Raw genomic sequence first — 19,786 nt, forward strand, 5'->3', positions numbered from 1 at the left:
GAAATCCTTTTCCTACAAAATAATAACCACTTTAGATCATTGTGAATAAAAAATTAGATTTATATTACACTATTATACTAATCAACTCAATATTTTTTTCTCTTCACTCATTACCAGAAAAAAAAGGTTTAATTATAATGCATGAATTGGTTTATTTGTTTACTTAATTATTTACTGAGAACAATTCAAATTATTAAAAATTTTAAGATATTAGCAACTGAGTAGTGAAAGCACTTTCTAGAAAATTTATCCCAGATTTTCTTTTTCTTTTCTTTCCAAGAAAGAAAATTCCCTAGTTTACATGTACGGAATGTTCCATTTTAATTACCCCAGGCGACTTTCTTGTAAAATACACACAATACAAAAGAATTGTCTAGACAAAGGTTACTGAAATTATAAAAGAATACCAAATGGTGATTTTGACCTTATTTCAAGGTTAACATGATTTGTTAAATCGTGACCTCTCTCTCTCTCTCTCTCTCTCTCTCTCTCTCTCTCTCTCTCTCTGAAACCTGAATGTTGTAATATGTATTTATTAATTAAATTTTTTTATTTGTTTTTTAAATAAATTTTTATATTTATGATTTTGTAAAAACTACCAGTTTTATATCCTAGGTGATGCTATTGTACTGCCATCACCTTCTAAGTGAAACAGTAATTATTACTTTCATAAAATACTTATAAAAAAAGATATTTATAATTTTTTTATTCTGTGGAGGAGGATCTACTTGATCATTGTTGGATGAGATCAGACTTACATAAAAGTTTCATGCTAAAAAATGAATTGCATTTAATTTAAGCATGAATTATTTTCTAAAGTATTACAATTTTTTACAAATTTCACAAAGAAATTTAATTTTTATTTTTATTCATAATTTTTTCAAATATTTGTTTCTCAACTGATTTAGATTAAGCCCAATTCCACAGACCATACATTTAACACATTGAAGTCTTCATCATGATATAAATTCAAACATGTAATAATCGTTTATGCAAGTTAAAAGTTTGCAAAGGCACTGTATATCTACTATGCAATGGTATAGTAACTGAAAATGTAGACATGAATTTAACTCCTTTCTCATTTCTAATGCAGTACTGTTCAATTATTAAAGAATTTGGAATTATTTCATTACTTACAATTATTTTGCAGAATTGATAATCATTATAAATGATTCACTTGAATTTTATTAAAATCTTTTGTAATAAATTTAATAATGTAAAAATTCTTGGATGTCAATCATTACAAACAGAAAAACTTCACCAAAAAATTGGTGCAGTTTTCACTGTCTGCACAAAAAAATCATGCTAACATGTATTAAAAAAACATTTGTTTTGTTTCAAGCAAACCATTATACATAGAAAAACAATTACCAACCAATAATTGGCCCTGGATTATATACTTGTAAGTTGAGTTGCTCTGGACAAGCAATATTCTTCGTTGATAAAATCAGACACGAAACACTGATACAAAGTACACTGAAAAGTCCTCCATAGATAACAAGACCGATATAACGGATCTGAGTAATGGATTCCTACCAATTACGAAAAAAGTAGAGAAAATATAATAATGGGAGGAATCCAGAAAGGGGCTAAAAGAAACCCTTTTAGTAAAAATAACAGGTACATTTAAGAATTCCCCTTTGCAATAACTTCCCACTGACACACCTAAACAGATGTTGTTGTTCCGTGAGAAGAGTTACCATACCAGGCTGGAAATGCATGGGAATGAAAGGGCTCGATCGATCATTCTCATGGTCAACTGGGTCTGGTCCTGCAGGTAAAGAGGATAGGAGTATAATTACTCTGGAGAAGACCAGTTGAAATCAGTTCTGTGAGAGAGTCTTCTGCGAGAAGAACAGTGAAAGAGCAAATTTCTAGTGTGAATTAAGTTCGATGCGATTAAGGTAATGTCACAAGTAATTCCAGTACACGTAAACAAGAAATGGTTCGGTGAGTTACTGTAAGACTATAAATGAAAGAGATAATGTACTAAATTTCATTCATAAATTATTAGGGTAGTTTTATTTGTGAACAGCAAAGGTATCTGCAGTAAAAGAACTTTATACTTGTCTTATCTGTTGTATTATTGTTGTTAATACAAGAATAGTGGTTAGGTGATAAGACTAGAGATCATGCTAATATCTTTTGTCAGTGGGACTGAATTCTACTTTTCATTATTTAACTATCTGTGAATAAATCCTGACGATTACTTTAAATTCTATTTTGTGTGTAATCACTGTCTGTTATTATTATTGTGGTTGTGATTACTATGTTGTTATTTATTATTATTAATGCTTGCCATTGTCATTATTGTTATTATTGATTTGTCTTGTTTTATTTATGTTCTTAAACTAATAAATTGCAATTATCAATTGAAATTTTCATTTGTCAATTTCTCAATATTCTGATCGAGCCGCGAACACCCGACAATAGATTCAACATTTGCTAACTATAGACACAAATCAGTTATATACCATACTGTACAATATTTTATAAATATTCTACAAATAAACTTTAATATTCTTTATATATTCTACAAATAAACAAATAAAATGGCCACAACTGGACACTCTGAAACATTATGAAATGTATATAAACACACAATGATATAAAAAAATAAACAGATACAACTCAAATGTAAAACTTTTTTTGTACTATTTTTTAAATATATTTCTGCCAAACTCAAAAGAACCATCAGTTGTTACCTAAGTAAGAACAGCAGTAAGAATCACTGAATATGGCCACAATAGCAATTAAAATATTAGAAGCATGCTTTTAAAAATTCAGTGTTTAATTTCTTTAATTCATTTTGACATCTTAAAATGGTGACATGTCAAAAAACACATCTTTATAGACGATCATCACTGAAAAAAAACACAAAAAGCTTTTTTTTGTATAATGTTAATATTTATTCATACTTTTTTTTTTTAGATCATCACTGGTGATGATCTAAGACAAGTTTAATAATTAATTTCTGGTCAGTCTCTTATTCTTCAAACTCTATTTCCTTCCAACAACCAATCCTGCTAAGCATCTCCACATCTCTCATTCAATCCACCATTTTATTCTACCAATCTTCTTCCATCTGCAGATCTCAAAAGCTCAATCTTGTCCTTTCTCTCTGTCTCTCCTAATGTCCATGTCTCCACACCCACACAAAGCATATAGCAGTCCTCGCAAACCCTCGTTTACAACAATATGAAGACCATCAATGTAATAAAAATATCAATGGGTGTACATACCTAGCACTTACTCTACCTTTTCAATTTTCACATATCTTCTACTTTCCTTATCTATCCGTGTTCATATGGAGACTCGACTCCATAAATTTTAATTATGACCTCATCTACACAATAAAAAATCAACAACTCATATCGTCTTTCAGCAAATTTTTTACTAACTTCTATCCAAAACAAAACCAGATGTAGTAATATACACAGATGGATTGGAACAGAATCATACCGTTAGATGCACTTTTGTTATAAATGACAGAACCTATGTGTTTGGTCTACCTGGTATTACAAGTGTCTGCAATGCTGAACTGTATGCATTATGACTTTGAATATAATTAAATTAAAACATCATCACATCCTTACTTGTAGTGATTTGTGTAGTGCAGTGCAAGCTTTAAAAGATTTGTATTCTAGACATCCTATCACCAAAATTCATAATACAATTATTGAGATAAATCTCCACCAGCAGTTTCTGCTGGTTCCCTAGCAATGTGGGAATTCTGAGTAACACTAAAGATGCATCTAGCCAACCCTTTTTCAGCAATGGTGTTACTACTAAGTAACACCTTGTAGCACCAGCAGGTGACTGGACTGCTACAGTGGATGGTAAACTATGATACACCAAGATACTGTGCTGCCATGGAGCTCTTCAGTCTGGAAAAATTGTTGAGAAGAGGCTATTATTTGCAGTTTGCAAACAGGGCATACTAATCTTACACATTTACACCTAATGAATTAGACCGATGCACCCGTTTGTCTTCACTGCAACTGCCAACTAACGATACACAACATAATTGGATTGCATGTGTTGTAAGGCATTGCATCGGAAATTTAAATTAGGACCTTCCGAGATATTCAAGGAAACAACCTGAGGATATTATTGAATATCTTGTTGTTTCTTTAGGCCGGACATCTATATTCGATTATCTAATACTTATTATAATATGTTTACTTAGTATTTTATATTGTGATTTAACTTTTCCTATTTTTCCTGTGTTAGTATGTGGTTTGTTTGTTAATTTTATTTTTTAATTTATTTTTTTCTGTTTAGTCTATATATCATTACACTTAGCACATGTGTAAAATATTAGTTTATGTATTTTAAAATCATTCCTTTCGGGCGCTAATAACAAACCTTCAATCAGTCTTTCTTTATCTGTAAATCCATACTGCTGTTTGTAATAATAATTTTTTTCTTGATAAAGATTTCCTTTACCACTACCATTTTTGACTTGATCTCTGCTTTCCTCTCTCAAAATTTTTACTTTCCAACTTGTTCACATTTTCTTTTCATTCCATACTCTTCCATTTCTTATTCTAACATTATTGTTATTCTTTGAAATGCATCAATCTTAATGGTTAAAATCAGCAGACATTTGGTGAATCTGAGCAGTATTGATAATCATTTAAATAAAAGTGTTTAAACTTGCGTAATAAATGTGTTTTAGTACATTTCATTAAAAAAATAAACAATTGAAGCACCTTGTAATAAAATACCAACCAATAATTTGTAATATGGCTGCAAACCCATTAGCCAGTTTTCTTAAAAAAGTTTTCTTTTAAGGATATGAATTTTAAAAATATTTTTCTAAATTCATAAAAAAAGTATTGCTTTATTATTAATGAATAACAAATAGAAAAACAAAACAGGAAGAATAAAATATTCAATTATAATTTTAATATCTCTTAACAAAGAGAAAGTCGAATAAAATATTAAACATCAACCATTATAATAATAATAATAACAAAAGTATAATATAAAAAGATATGAAACAGCATTGAAGGACATTACGAGAAGAAGAAAATGTGAGTGTAATTTTTTTTATTATTTGTACTGAATAATAATACTTTGTATAATAATTTACTAATAATACTTGTAACTAATTTTGGAAATGATAGTATATACAAAATGTGTAAACCTTGAACTTAGCAAATACTTACAATTTACTATAGAATATGGTAAAAAATCATTATCATAAAATAAATATCATTATTAAAAAAAAAAAAAAAAAAAATATAATGCTTATAAAGAAAAATGAAGAGGTCTTCAATCAATAATTGAAAATTGTTACTAAATGAACTCAAGATCAATATGTTTATGAAAGAAAAAAATTAGTTAATCATTAAACATATGTAATCACAACGCAATTCATTTTTATGTCATACATACTTCCTTCTATGACTTAATTAATAAGATATGACTTTATGACATTTAACAAACTACAGAATAAAATAAATCCCATTAAAATATTGTAAAGTGTTGACTACTTAGTAACCTGGCCAGCTCTGTTTGATAATAACATCATATTACTCGTATTTTATTTTTTATTTATCTGAATCTTAGAGCTTCTTCAAAATCACGATTTTTAATAAAAGCCTAATATATAGCTGCCTAAGTGCAACATATATTCGTAGTTATGTATTAATTCTTACACTAATTAATAGATTTTGAAAAATTAACGATTTCCCTATCATATCCACATATTTCCATATTTAATGATGAGTTAATTATAATAAGCGATATTTTAGTTCATATACTGTAGTAATAATAATATAACCACCGGCCATAAAAATATTAATTTATAAAGCATTTGTTACAAATTTAAAAAAATAATTTTGTCGCCTTTTAAAAAGAAAATTGTTTTTGATGTTATGAGAGAAATGTAGCTGGAAAACGAAAAAAAAATATCGCATGCGCCAAAATATACAGTACTGGATTTCGCGCAGTTCCCATGCGCATGTCCGTTCATCGGCATATTGTTATGTTAGCATTATGTGTTAGTAGTGCAAAGAACGTTGTGTTGTAAGGTTTGAGTTGAAAATGAATCTCACGACGGAGGAAAAGTTTTCATTGTGGAGTATTATTTTCGCTCGTACGGAAATGGCAATCAGGGCAGGCCGAGTTTGAAGTTAGTGGCGGAACAATTTAATAAGGTAGCACCGAGCTATACAATTATGCTGTCTATCGTTACGAAATTTCGTCGTACTGGTAGTGTACTGTATCAACGGAAGGGAAGGTCTGGTAGGCCAGTAACTGTGTCCACACATAAGAATGATGAACGAGTCCTCGATCAGGTTTTGGAGTCACCTAAAGTAAGTCTTAGATACATCATTGAAAATTAACATCAGCAATACGTCCTTTCGGCGATTGTTTAAAGACATAGGTGGATTGTACCGAATTTAGGTTGGACAACGAACCAAGATATGGATGCCAGGAAGGCATCTATTGTGTATTGTGGAAGATTTTTGTTCATGGTGTACGAAGATCCGGATTTCTTGCTCATTGTGTGGTTCACCGACGAAATTCACATTCACTTGGATCGCCAAACAACTCGCTTCCGTGGTTTCGAGAGACCAGATGTTATCGTCGAGAAAACGTTATATAGTGAGCGTGATATGGTGTGCAGTGTCAGCACACGGTGTGCTTGGTCCGTATTTCATTGAGAATGATAATGGTATACCTCTTACTGTTACCCAGGAACGTTATAGGAACATGATGGTCCGGCTATTTATTCAGGATTTAAGAAGGTTGTCCTGGCAGGAATCTTTGGATAGATAGTGATTTCAACAGGACGGGGCGGCCAGCCACACCGCTCGACAGTCTTTAGCAAGACTATATCATTTCCAATCTGCACCCCTATAGACAAGGAAGTAAGATGTGATCCAATTTCCCACTTATTAGTTTTAAACAGATACTAGCTCCCTGTCGCAGCTTCGTCCGTCCTATATGGTTACTTGTGTTTTCCGTAGCGGTCAATATTCTTATTTTATGTTTTTTAGTCAAATAACCATAGGCAGGTTCGGCCAGTCACACATACAGTAACAAGTGGCAATGGCTGTCACAGCGCTGTATAACTTCTCACCCCTTAAAAATATCGGAATCTAAAAAATCTGAAAATGGTTTTGCAAGCCCAAATCTACTGAATATTTTGTTTATTACAGCATGGATTGGGAAATTTTACAATCATTGTTCAACATTTTTTTACCTTTCTTTACCTTACCTTTCCTTACCTTCTTTCAAGGTGGAATTTCAAAAATCTAGAAATTGGTTTATTAACATGAAGATTACACTCATCAAAAATCAGGTTGATTTCTTTATTTGTTACAGAGAAATAAAAACATTTGCAGAGTTTCAAAAAAATTCACACATTCATTTTAACCTTTTAAACTAGTAATTTCGAAAAATCCTTTCTTAGTGTGCAGTTACACCGTAAGAACAACATGTATACAAATTTTCATCGATTTATATTTAGTAGTTTTAGCTTAACATTGATTATGATTCGCTCACAGTATGTTGTCTTCAATACCAATAAGACTTTTACTGAAAATATCTCTACTGAATCTTGAAAGACTTGACTGAATCTTGCTGACCTCCGTGCGGAGGTCCTGGGTTCGAATCCCGGTCAGGCATGGCATCTTTCAACATGTTACAAATTTCTATCCGGCTAATGACCTTAGACGTTGATGCCCGCTCTTTCATATCGTTTTAGAGAAATACAGTAACAAATTTAAAAATATATTTTTATTTATTAATATATTATTATATAATATATAATATATAATATTGTATTATTTATTAATATATTTCTATTATATATTAATAAATTAAAAATTTTACATTAAATTGAATTTTAATATCGTATAAAAATTTTTATTATTTGTATTAATTTTTAATTTTAACGTTCGGTCAAAAAAAAAGTAAATTTTAGTTTAAGGAAAAATATAACTCTGTGAAATAATAAAATATTTTCCTTGTTGGTATTGAATTTCTGCATACAAATATTTTTATTATTACTACTACTGTAATTATATGTTATTACATCTAATAGAGACTCCTATTTTTTGATAAATGTTTACATATATTGAAATAAAAAAAATATGCTAATAATATACCTGCCATTTTTAATTTAATTCGTGATTTTTTTTTACCTAAGCCATGGGGCTTATAGATTTCTTCAAGGATAAACGTAATTCCGTAATCATTATTAACTAAATTCAATAAATTATATACTGCTTTATTTTATCTACAAAATTTAATATGCTTAGTTTGCTTTATTCATTTGCTCAGTTCACATCTCTACACTGACAAGTTTTTAATTGAACTTTCTTTTATTAAATGTTTTCTATATTGATATTAAAAGATTGATAAAAAGTAAGTCAAATGTTTATTTTCATACATAATTTAGTTTAAATAATAGCGATGTTAATTAACATGTATAACTAAAATAGATGTGAAAATCATTTATTAAATTAATCTCTTTTGAACATAGAATAGTTCTAAAAAAAATTAAATTGAATTATTGACATTTTTTAAAAATAAAACCACTTTCAAAGGAATAAAAATTAGTGTTATTCAGTTCTTTGTTAAATTTAAAAATTTTTTACTGGGCGTCAAAAGTAACTACCATCTTGTTATAAAACTTTTCATTCTTTTTTTCGAACTGGCCATCATTGGACCGCGTGAACAAACTTTTTTTTCCATTGAGGATTTATTCTTCTTCAATATCTGTCATCATTTTATTTATCTTTCTTTATGTTCTTCTATGACTCTCCCGTTGTTGTTTCCTCTTCGGTCGTATTTTCTTTTAAATCTTTTAAAGTCGTGTACTTTTTTCTCGAAAATTTCCGTTTAAAAATCTTTTTTCTTATTTCGATCCTTTCCTATCTCTAGAAGCCAACTGTTTTTATTTTAGAGATTATGAAGAAGTTGAAAACCTTTCTTCATTCATTATCTCTTTAAGCGACTGTAAAACATTATTCTTCTACTTTAATAATGCCGATTATGTTTTCAAATTTTCTGTAAATTTACTCATTTGATATTAAAACATTTTTATTATTTTTTCACTATTTTCGGATCTAATATTTAAAAAAAATTATTTTTGCCTTATTCAAAATATTCTCTAGTCTTCCCTGATTATTTAAAGTTTCTACAGCATAAAAACTTTCATAACCGTATTGTAACGTTTGAATTTCACATTGTAAGCAGCGTTTCCTCTAATTTTTAGTAACTTGTGTGCCCATTTTTTTGTGCGTGATTTTGTTATGTGATTATTTGCGTTTCCCGTCGCGGTCAGGGAATATTTAGCAGGTCAGAGCGAGCGCAGCGGGCCCATCCCTTCTAGCCAGGGGACTCTGCTCCCTGGGTTCCCATGTGTTCATTAAACACATGCTTGTAAGAATAATAATGATAAATAAAAATTAAAGTCTGTTCAATTTATAAAAAATATCAGTGTATTATAATTCCTTCAGAACAACAGTTTGGCTGTGCAGGAACCGAAACTTTGAGTAAGAGTGACCTGAAAAATGCGAGTTTTAAAATAGCCGGCCTCCATCTTAAAATTAAATATTAGTTATAGTAGTTGCTTACCCGTTCTTTTGTACGGGTAAATCTGTGTTTTGCCGTTTATTAGCGTTACCCGACAAACACCACTAGGAGGTGACCGCACTTCTTTTCTCACTTTTTTTTATAATTTCTTTTATTTTATAATTTTTTAATACAGTAACAGCTAGTTGCTTCGTACATAGAGTAATAGCGGCTGCGCCGTACACCGTCATACCCTTAAAAAATAGAAATTCAAAGAAATCCAAAAATGGTTTTTAAATATTTAACTGAAGAGGATTTGCAAGCCCAAATCTACTGAATATCTCGTTTAATATAGTTGGAAATGATGAAAATTTGCAATCATAGTTCAAAATCTTTTTGTCATTCTTCACCTCTCTCAAGGTCGAATTTTAGAAAATTGGTTTTTATTTATTCATATGAAGATTTCACAAACAAAAAATTCAGTTGATATCTTCATTTATTACAGAGAATATGAAAAATAGTCGGGTTAAAAAAAATTCAAAAATTCATTTTAACCCCTTAAACTCGAAATTTCAAAACATGTAGAAACTGGTTTTTGGATACTCACATGAATATTATACATACCAAAAATCAAGTTGATATCTTTATTTGTTACAGAGAAATAAAAAAATAAAAAAATAAAAATAGTACCCTTTATTTTTACTCGATTTTAATCCTTGAAAACCGAAATTTCAATAAATCATGTGCACTTACGTAAGAAGAACGTGTATATACATTTTCGTCAATTTATCTTCAGTAGATTTTGCTGGACGTTGAATATGAATGACTCGCGAATGTTATTTTGTATATATATGCACACGAATTTAAAAAAATGTAATGTGTACACCAAACGACTTTCTTGTATGCCTATTAAATTAAATACATACATTTTTTGCTGCTCGTCATTTAAACTTATCTCATTTGAAAGTGAGATACGGTCTTCAATTCTTTAATAAAGTGGACAGTTACATAGTTGCTAAAATATTAGTTTTTATTAACATCAAATATTTATGTATGTTACCTGAAAAAGTCCTGTTACCTGTTAAGAGTAAAAGTCCTTTTATTACTCTTCCAATAAATGTAAGTTTTATATCTATCTAATACTATGCTTTTTAAATTATTATGGGTAACCATCAACAAAATTTAAAAAAAAACGAAACAGGAGATTACTAAGTTTTATAACGATATTTATTATCAAGTAGACTGAAACAAATGTATAAATAAAAATAATACTACTCTAAATTATAATTTTCAATTAATATTACATAGTCAGATGTTTCACCAAAACTAATGTGGACACCACATGACTTCCTTGTATACCTATCAAATTACAAACACACATTTTTAAAAGTACATAAAATTTTATTTCACTAATAACTACTGATTTTTTCATATTTTTTTTATTGCTATTATTGAATTATTTATTATAATTTTTTTACAACCAGAGGTTAATAATTATTAATAAATTAATATAATGTAAAAAGTCGGAAATGAAGTCGATTAGAACAGATGTCTTTCCCTTGTAAGATGCAAATATTTCATTAATCAAAATTTTATTTGGTTATAACTCTGGAAGCAATGAAAATAAGTACCATTTATCGCTGAAAATGAGGGTCTTTTTGGACACTTTTGGTTCAGACGATTGCAATCAAAAGAGGAGGTGCACAACTAGATGTTACAACACTCCTAAATCCAAAATTTCAACATCTTACGGTTAACCGTTTTGAGTTATGCGAGATACATAATACGTACGCACATACGTCATGCCGAAACTAACCAAAATGAATTCAGTAGTAGTCAAAATGGATATTTCTGTTGAAATCTGAAAACCAGATTTTTCACGACACAATACCTTCTTTACTTCGTACAAGGAAGTAAAAAACGAGTTTTTTTCATCGAATTTTTCAGTTTTACAGAAAAAAATACAAGAAATAAAATCTCGTAAATCATCCCTTATATAACCCCTTAAAAATTATAGTAAGAATTCATTTCACCGCGGAAACTGAAATCCGGGCGACATTTTTCTCTAACCGTAACTCGATAACAAACCGTTTGAGTTTAAATAACTTTTCCTTATTTCAAGTTTTAATATCAGTTCCCAAATTATTTCACTTTCTCCTGAATCATTCTGTATATATTAAATCTAAGTTTTTTACACTACAATCTTTTTGTAGTTGTTTAAAATATGAATTTCACATTTTTTCGCGTTTCCATACCATCGGCAGTTAAAATAAGACTGATAAATAAAAAAAATCTATTTTATACAGAACAGATGAAAGGTTCCAATGTTTTATGTCTATTTTTTCGAGCAATCTTTTATTTTAAGAAATATAGTCACGCTTTTATAATAATGTTTTAACGTATACTGCAAATAAATATTTATATATCAAGAAATATCTATTTAGTATTACAATGATTGGAATATTTATCTGAGGATAGGTTTTGTTTTTAAATAAGAAAAAAAATGATCTAGCACATTTAAAAATAACTGTAATAATTTTAAGTGTAAATTATGCTATAATATTCAGCCTTATAACTTTTCCATTTAATTCCTTATTACCTTAATATAAGTTGAAAAAATATTATTTTTATTGGCAAGCCAATTTTCTTATGTCACAGTAAAAGGTACAAGTTGACCGAAAAAAACCATAATTTTTAACTTGTTTGACGAGTTAAAAAATCAAACAAGCAAATTTCCACGATCCAGTTAAATTTAGTAGTTATTTATTAGTAAATTTATTAGTTATTTACTTTGTACATTATAATCCTTGTCAAAATTTACACAATACATTTTCTGTTATCAACCGATTAATTAATCTTGGATACAGAAAAATCGTTAAGCTATTCGTATGCAACCAATATAATTTCTTTTGTAACATTATGCTTTTTAAATTTTTATCTTATTCAGTTGAAATCTCTACATTTTGACATTTGTTAACCCATCTAATTTTATATATGTTCATTAATATCTAACTGACAAATGTTCTCCTTTTTCTTTTATGATCGACAATTTGAATTTTTCAAAATGTCAGTTTTAATTAAAAAAATTCATTCGCAGTGTATAGCGTGATTATACGTTTAATGGAAGTTACTACTTACAATATGACATTTATATAAGACTTAGTAAATTTAATTATATATATATATATATATATATATATGCATGCATAGAATAATCAACGCAAGTTGGCTACCATTGGGATCTCGGAAACTATACGTTTTTAAGAAACTTTATATAGAAAACTTTTCCTAGATTTCCATTAATTAAAAATATGGTACCACCATTTTTGTAATCTCACTCTTTTTCAAATATGGTGGTCAACTTCATTATTTCAAATAGAAACCTCACTGCATTTTAATAGAAACATTATTGTATTTTTGGGTACAAAGTAATTTAAGATATTTTTATTCTTTCGTATTTTTCTCCGAACGCGGCCATTACGGAGTTACGGGTTGATAATTTTAAATTTACAAAAACGATATATAACATTTTAATGCTAAATAATTATCAGCTGTTTTTTAGATTGTTAAAAATTTTGCACAACATCCACTAAACACATTGTTGAAAGCTGTTAATGACGTTTTCAGAAGAGCGAATGCCTACATCTTTGATGGCCATTTTCAGTCCGTATGACTATTGTAAAACTAAATGTAGTGGCCATTTGCAAAAAGGAATCCTAATGTATTCGTGTCTGGTTTTCAAATTTCAAAAATTAAGTTAATTGAAAAATTAAGTAAAGGTAACATTAAAAGACTTTTACCTTGAAAAGTGTGGTTTTATTTTTATTTATGAGAAGGAAAAATTGCAACAGAATTTTAATATCAATTATATAACACATTTTCAAAATGGCTACCATTAGTAAAACTGCAGGCACTCGCTCTCCAGTAAAGGCTTTAATTGTTTATTGACAATGTGTTGTGATGGATGTACAAATTTTTTCAACAATACAAAAACCGCTGATAAATATTTAGCGTTAAAATTTTGTTTATTGTTTTTGTAAGTTTACAATTGTCAGCCTGTAGCTCAGTAACGGCTTTATTCAGAGAGAAATACTCGAGAATAAAAATCTTTTAAATGATATTTTATACCCAAAACTGTAATAAAAACATGGTGGTTCCATTTGAAATAATGAAGTTGGCCGCCATATTCGATTTTATAATAATCAGCCCGTAGCTTCGTCAACAGGTGCATTTACAGTAAAATACCTTAAAATAATATTTTTACTAAAAAATTTAATAAAATATGAAGTTTCTATTTTAAATAATGAAGATAGCCGCCATATAAGAAAAAGAGCGAATATTTAAAAAAATGGTAATACTGTATTTTTATTGCTGGGAAAAATGTAGGGAAGGTTTTTTTAATGTCTCTTACAAAACTTTGTTTCTGGGATTCCAATGGTGGCCGGCCATCTTGCGTTGAAAAGATTAAATTCATTCATCATTAAAATACTTTTCCTTATTTCAAGTTTTAATATCAGTTCCCAAATTATTTCACTTTCTCCTGAATCATTCTGTATATTATTAGTGTTTTTTTTTTTATATAAAGATCGACTACATAAAGTATATGATACTTTCCTCTAAAACACCATATAAATATTATAGTTACAGTTAATTTTTATATAAAACTAGCAGATCCGGCAATGCTTCGCTATTGCAAGATTTGAGAGTATATATATATATATATATATATATATATATATATATATATAAATAAATTAAATGTACACAATTGATAGTTTGACAAAACATTAACGAAATGAACATTACGGAACTTCACAAAATTTAACCTTTCCCTTTTCATCCTTTTCCCTCTCCCCCATTTCATTTTTACCATATTACCTTTCCTTTTCCCCTTATTTCATTTTTCTCTTTTACCTTTTTCGATTTTTCCAGTTTCCAATTTTTCCCTTTCTCCCTTTGCTGTCTCATTTGAACAGCGCGTTTAGTAGGCCAACCCATATTAATTATATATATATATATATATATATCAATATATATATATATATATATATATATATATATATTATCAAAAAATTGTGAAATAAAATAATTTATAAAAAATAAAAGCCGACTTCAAAAAATAATAAGACTACAAAGTTAGAAATAATGATATTTTTATTTATTAAATAAAGTAAAAGTAAAATAACTATTTTTGAAGTCTGTACGAATGGTTTTCACGATTTAAAAGTGGTCATCAGTCAATTGAAGATGACCCTCGACTTCAACTGATACACCCACGTTCAGTTATCAAATCTGGTTGGTGCAAATTGCCGATGACTGTCAAAGAACTTGCATATGAGGTTAGCATCTCGATTGGATCATGCCACGACATTTTGACTGAAAAATTGAACATGCATAGAGTTAGCAAAGTTTGTTCCTTGTTTGATGACCAAACAGCAGAAAGAACATCGAGCAGACGTTTGTCGGCAACCTCTTGAACAAACCAAAGACGATGAAACATTCATGCAAAGGATCATAACGGTAGACGAAAGCAGGGTTTACGGCTACATCGAGTCAAAAGTTCGATCATCACAATCGATTGACAAAGAATCTCCACGCCCCACGAAAGCAAGTCAGTCTCGATCCAATGTCAAAGTGATGCTCTTTGTTTTTATTTTAATGGAATCGTGCATTCTAAATTCTTTTCTCAAGGTAAAACAGTGAACCGTGCGTAATATCAAGGTGTTTTGAAACGGTTACGTGAAAATATCCGCAAAACGAGACCAGAGTTCTGATGAGAACTCATGGTTCTTTCACTATGACAATGCGCCCGTAGACTCAGCTTTGTGCCAAAAATTAGATGATGTCCTTACTCAGCCCCCCTACACACCAGAACTGGCTCCATGCGATTTTTTTCTTATTTTCGAAATTAAAATCGGTGATAAAGGACGCCATTTTGAGACTATTGACATTAAAGCAAATTCGTCACGGACCTTAAAGGTCATTTCAAATGAAGCTATCCAGGACTAATTTGCGAAATAGAAACACCGCTGGGAAAAGTATGTGAATAGAGGAGGGGAGTACTCTGAAGGGAGAAGGACCAATAATCTGTAAAATGAATAATAAAGAAAAAAAGAAAGTTCGGTTATTTTCTGAAGAGACCACGTATATGCGAATATTTTTATGTAAACAATGACATTTTTTCAATTATCTTTGTGTCGAGTAGATAGATACAAAGTAATAATGTTCACGTTAGAAAATTTAACTTCTGTATGAATCTCTGTGACAATTCATCCGCTGCTATATAGAAACTAACTTCAGGAAATGTAAATCAAAATTACGCACAACATTCGTATCTGGGAAATTGTGTCTTAACGATACTCCACCATAAACGAAAGGAACAGTCTAAAAAATAAATATTTTTAACCATTTTTCGAAAGATATGCTTATGGGCCTTTTTTGCCGAAATATTTATTAAGTAGATTGACTTAATACCTGAATTGTGAATTATTTTCATACAAGGTTTTCAACGTTGTAGGATTCTTTCTAAGATTTTATGCTTTGGCCAAATAATTTTTAGATCTTACGCTGATTATTTTTTTAATGACAGTTTCATCCATACTTTAAAAACTGAAGAGAAGTATCAAATATAATGGAACGTAAATACAAATAAATTACAAGTTCTTTTTTACCTCATGATTTACTCTGTAATTATCTCGACAGCAATATTCACGCCGTTCTTTCTTCACTATAACCCTATCACTTTTATAAAACCGTAGAGAAATTTTTTGATGGATTATAATTAACTTTCTGGAAGAGGTAAAGCAATGATACAAAACCATATTAGCTTCTGTAAGGTCGAAGGTATTTTTTGTCCAAAGGCCAAGACTGATCGTAAAAGAAGTTGAAAAAGCTTTCAAAAATTGCAAAAATTATTTTTAAACTATTGTACAAATTATAAATAACTTATTTGTTAAATTTTGGTAAATCTTTTTACAAAAATTTTTAATTTTTTTTTTTTATTCTAGGAATGTCTAAAATCACGTACTCAGATTTACCAGAGACTCCAATACAGCAGTTTTATAAAGGAGAAACCATATTAATTACTGGAGGTACAGGATATTTGGGAGGGGTCATCATAGAAAAACTAATGAGATCCTGTCCAAATTTTAAAAAGATCTATTTAATAGTACGAACAAAAAAGGGGAAAAGCCATACAGAAAGAATGAAGGAGCAATTTGATCATCTTGTGAGTAATTTTATCCACCTATTTTCTTTTGATTTGAAATTTTTAACCTTTGCTAATATTTTTTTAGTAAAATTAAAATTTGTAAAATGAGTCATTATATATTTTTCTGAGTGGACAGCCTTTACCTATGATTTTTCTTTTAAAAATCAGTAGTAAATTTTAACTTTAAACTCTCACCAAATGTAAGGTTACAAAACAAAATTAAAAAATGATTTTCTTATTTTCAATTTGAAGTAAAAAATGTCTAAGTTTAATTAACTAAACATTGTGGTCTTCGTGTAAACCACATTTTAGTCAACCAAGGAATTTTTCTTCATCAATGTATGTTTATGACGATAAAATATATATATCCCTTAAAACAGTAACACATTAACACAATATTTGTAAACTTTCACACAATGCCAGAAATATTAACAGTACTCATCCACAGAACAGCATTTTCTGTAATCTTAAAATAGTACAATAACTTTTTAATTGCTTACCCAAAAACAACATTAAAATATTACAAAATACTGTAACCTGTTAAACAAATAGTAATTTCATTCAGATCAGGAATACTTATTATGATGATAATACAAAATCTATCTTTTCAGTCTAAATTGAAGCTGTGGGTGATTTAATTTTTAATATATACTGAGGATATTGTTCTTTTTATGTTTTAAAAGAGTAATTGGAAGTAATAAAAAAATCTAAATATAATGATAAATTATTTTATTTAAGAGCAATTAATTTTTGGGCTTTAAATGTGAAAAAATTTAATATTAAAACAGTTTTTTTTTTAATTTCATTACATTTTCCTACTGATGCAAAATAATGGCAACATTGCATTAATTACACGAAAAAAAAATTAAATTATTCCATGACCGAGGGAACACATGAGTTTATGTACTTATCTCAACTATTGCTGATGTTGAGAACTGCACAAATATGCACAAACATTTTTGTATGTTTATAAAGATCATTGATTTTCATTTTATGACTGTACTTGGTTTTTTCCAGATTTTCTCAAAAGTGGATCCATCTATGTTTGAGAAAGTATCATTAATTTTGGGTGACTGCACTGAACCTATGTTGGGCCTTTCGACTACAGATCAAAAGGTGCTTCAAGAAAATGTAACAATAATTATTCATTGCGCTGCAACAGTAAGATTTGATGAAGAAATGCAACAAGCAGTTTCAATTAATGTTACCGCTACTAAAGATTTGCTCATATTATCAAAGAAATTAAAAAATTTAAAGGTATGATAAATTGCATTATTCATATTTAAATTTCTTTATATTCAGATCATGGTTTTTTTTCTACTGTTTCAGACCATTAATCAGGGATCCTATTTAAAAAAAAACCTGTGTAAGTTCACTCACAAACATTTCTCATAATTTGATTTCCAAACCTACAATATTTTTTTTTTCCATTTACTTCACTAATTTCCACTACATAAAAAAAACCCATCCATATACTTTTACAACCTTTTGATCAACTGTTTAAATTTAAAATTCCAATATACTTTGTAATTATACTAACAGCCTCATATGAGTTATCACAATGAATTCCCTCAAGTATATTTGACATAATGTACCAGATTTAAGTGCAGTTTTATCTCCACATTAATTTATGTAAAGTCGATGTCTAAGCTTTTAACTGCAAGAAAATTCGAAAATAATAAAAAACTTTCTGGAAATTTATGGCTGAATCTTTTCTTTTCATTCAGTTATGCAGTATTCAAAATCATAAAATCCTAAGCTTTAAGTTTATGTTATGCAATCTGAATCAAAGATTAATCAACTGTGTTATCAGTAACTGAAATGACTGCAGAATACACTGTTGATTTTTTAGCAAACAGTGTTTTTGTTCTTCTAAAGGTAATACCTATTATGTAAAAACAAAGCTCTGTTTAGCGCTTTCCCTGTTAAATAGGTATGAGATTTCTTTTACCCACTTAAAATAGCCACTTTAAAATTACCCACTTTTAAATTTCTTTACCGAAAACATCTGCTGACATCAGATACCTGTGAGTAGCTCTTGTATGGCCTATCCGCAGTCAGCAGAGGACCACTTCCTCACGATGAATTTTCCTGTATGAGGAATTCCATGGCAACACAGAATTTTTAATGTGCCGGAGTTTGTTATCTACTGTAGCTGTCCAGTCATCCTGCCACTTTGCGTGAAGAGTGAGTTTTACATAGCTAATAAAGTCGGATGCAGTAACATGGGTAGTGAAGGATGGTTGACTATGTGCATCTTTAGTAGTGGAATCTGCACTTTCATTACCACATGGCTAGGGATCCAGCAGAAACTTACTTGTGTGTTGCGATGGTTCAACTCGGCGATTGCATTGTAAATTTTGGTGACAGTAGGATGTCTGGAATAAAAATTTTCTAAGGCTTGGAGAGGACTACACCAGTCGCGACAAATAAGGATATGACAGTACTCAGGGTTAATGATATTAGAAGTCTTAATTATAGTGTATAATTCAGCAGTAAAGAGACTTGTAATACCAGGTAGACCAAACATATAGGTTCGGCCATTAACAATAAATGCACATCCAATGGTATTGTTCTTTTTCGATCCATCTGTGTATACTGCTGTGTCTGGGTTTGTCTTGGAGATATGGTGAAATTACTGAAAGAAAATAGTTGGTGTTGATTCTTTATTGTATATTATGAGGCCAAACATAACATTTATAAGGTTGATTCTCCACGGAGGATATGAACACGAATATATTGGAAAATAGAAGGTGCAGTAAACATCAGGTACGAATATCTGCAGGAGCAGTATAACATCGACGGTCCTCATACCTTTGAAAATAAGGATTTCCAAGGACTGTGTCTAAAGTCGGGTGATTTGGTTGTCTCTTAAGACGGGTAAAATAAGATGCTAGAACCTGGTTCTGTCTATCCCAAAGTGAAGGCTCACCGCAGTCAACATGGATGCTTATGACAGGGCTTAAACTAAAGGCACTTGTAGCAAGCTGAAGGAAAGCATGATGTACAGTATCCACCATTTTAAACACAGTATTACGC

At 29.6% G+C, this 19,786-nt stretch overlaps 1 protein-coding gene across 1 annotated transcript in view; it reads left to right on the forward strand.

Annotated features, from left to right (window-relative positions):
* The first annotated feature begins 8,246 nt into the window (after positions 1 to 8,246).
* The window catches only part of LOC142324402 (fatty acyl-CoA reductase wat-like), a 38,115-nt gene continuing 26,575 nt past the window's right edge, over positions 8,247 to 19,786 (forward strand). The window contains exons 1-3 of the mRNA XM_075365235.1: positions 8,247 to 8,385; positions 16,545 to 16,765; positions 17,765 to 18,004. Coding sequence (XP_075221350.1) covers positions 16,547 to 16,765; positions 17,765 to 18,004 — 459 coding nt within the window. The 5' untranslated portion in view covers positions 8,247 to 8,385; positions 16,545 to 16,546. The remainder of the gene's footprint in view (positions 8,386 to 16,544; positions 16,766 to 17,764; positions 18,005 to 19,786) is intronic.

Source organism: Lycorma delicatula, chromosome 5 (assembly GCF_047948215.1).
Source record: "Lycorma delicatula isolate Av1 chromosome 5, ASM4794821v1, whole genome shotgun sequence".
Classification (NCBI taxonomy): Eukaryota; Metazoa; Arthropoda; class Insecta; order Hemiptera; family Fulgoridae; genus Lycorma; species Lycorma delicatula.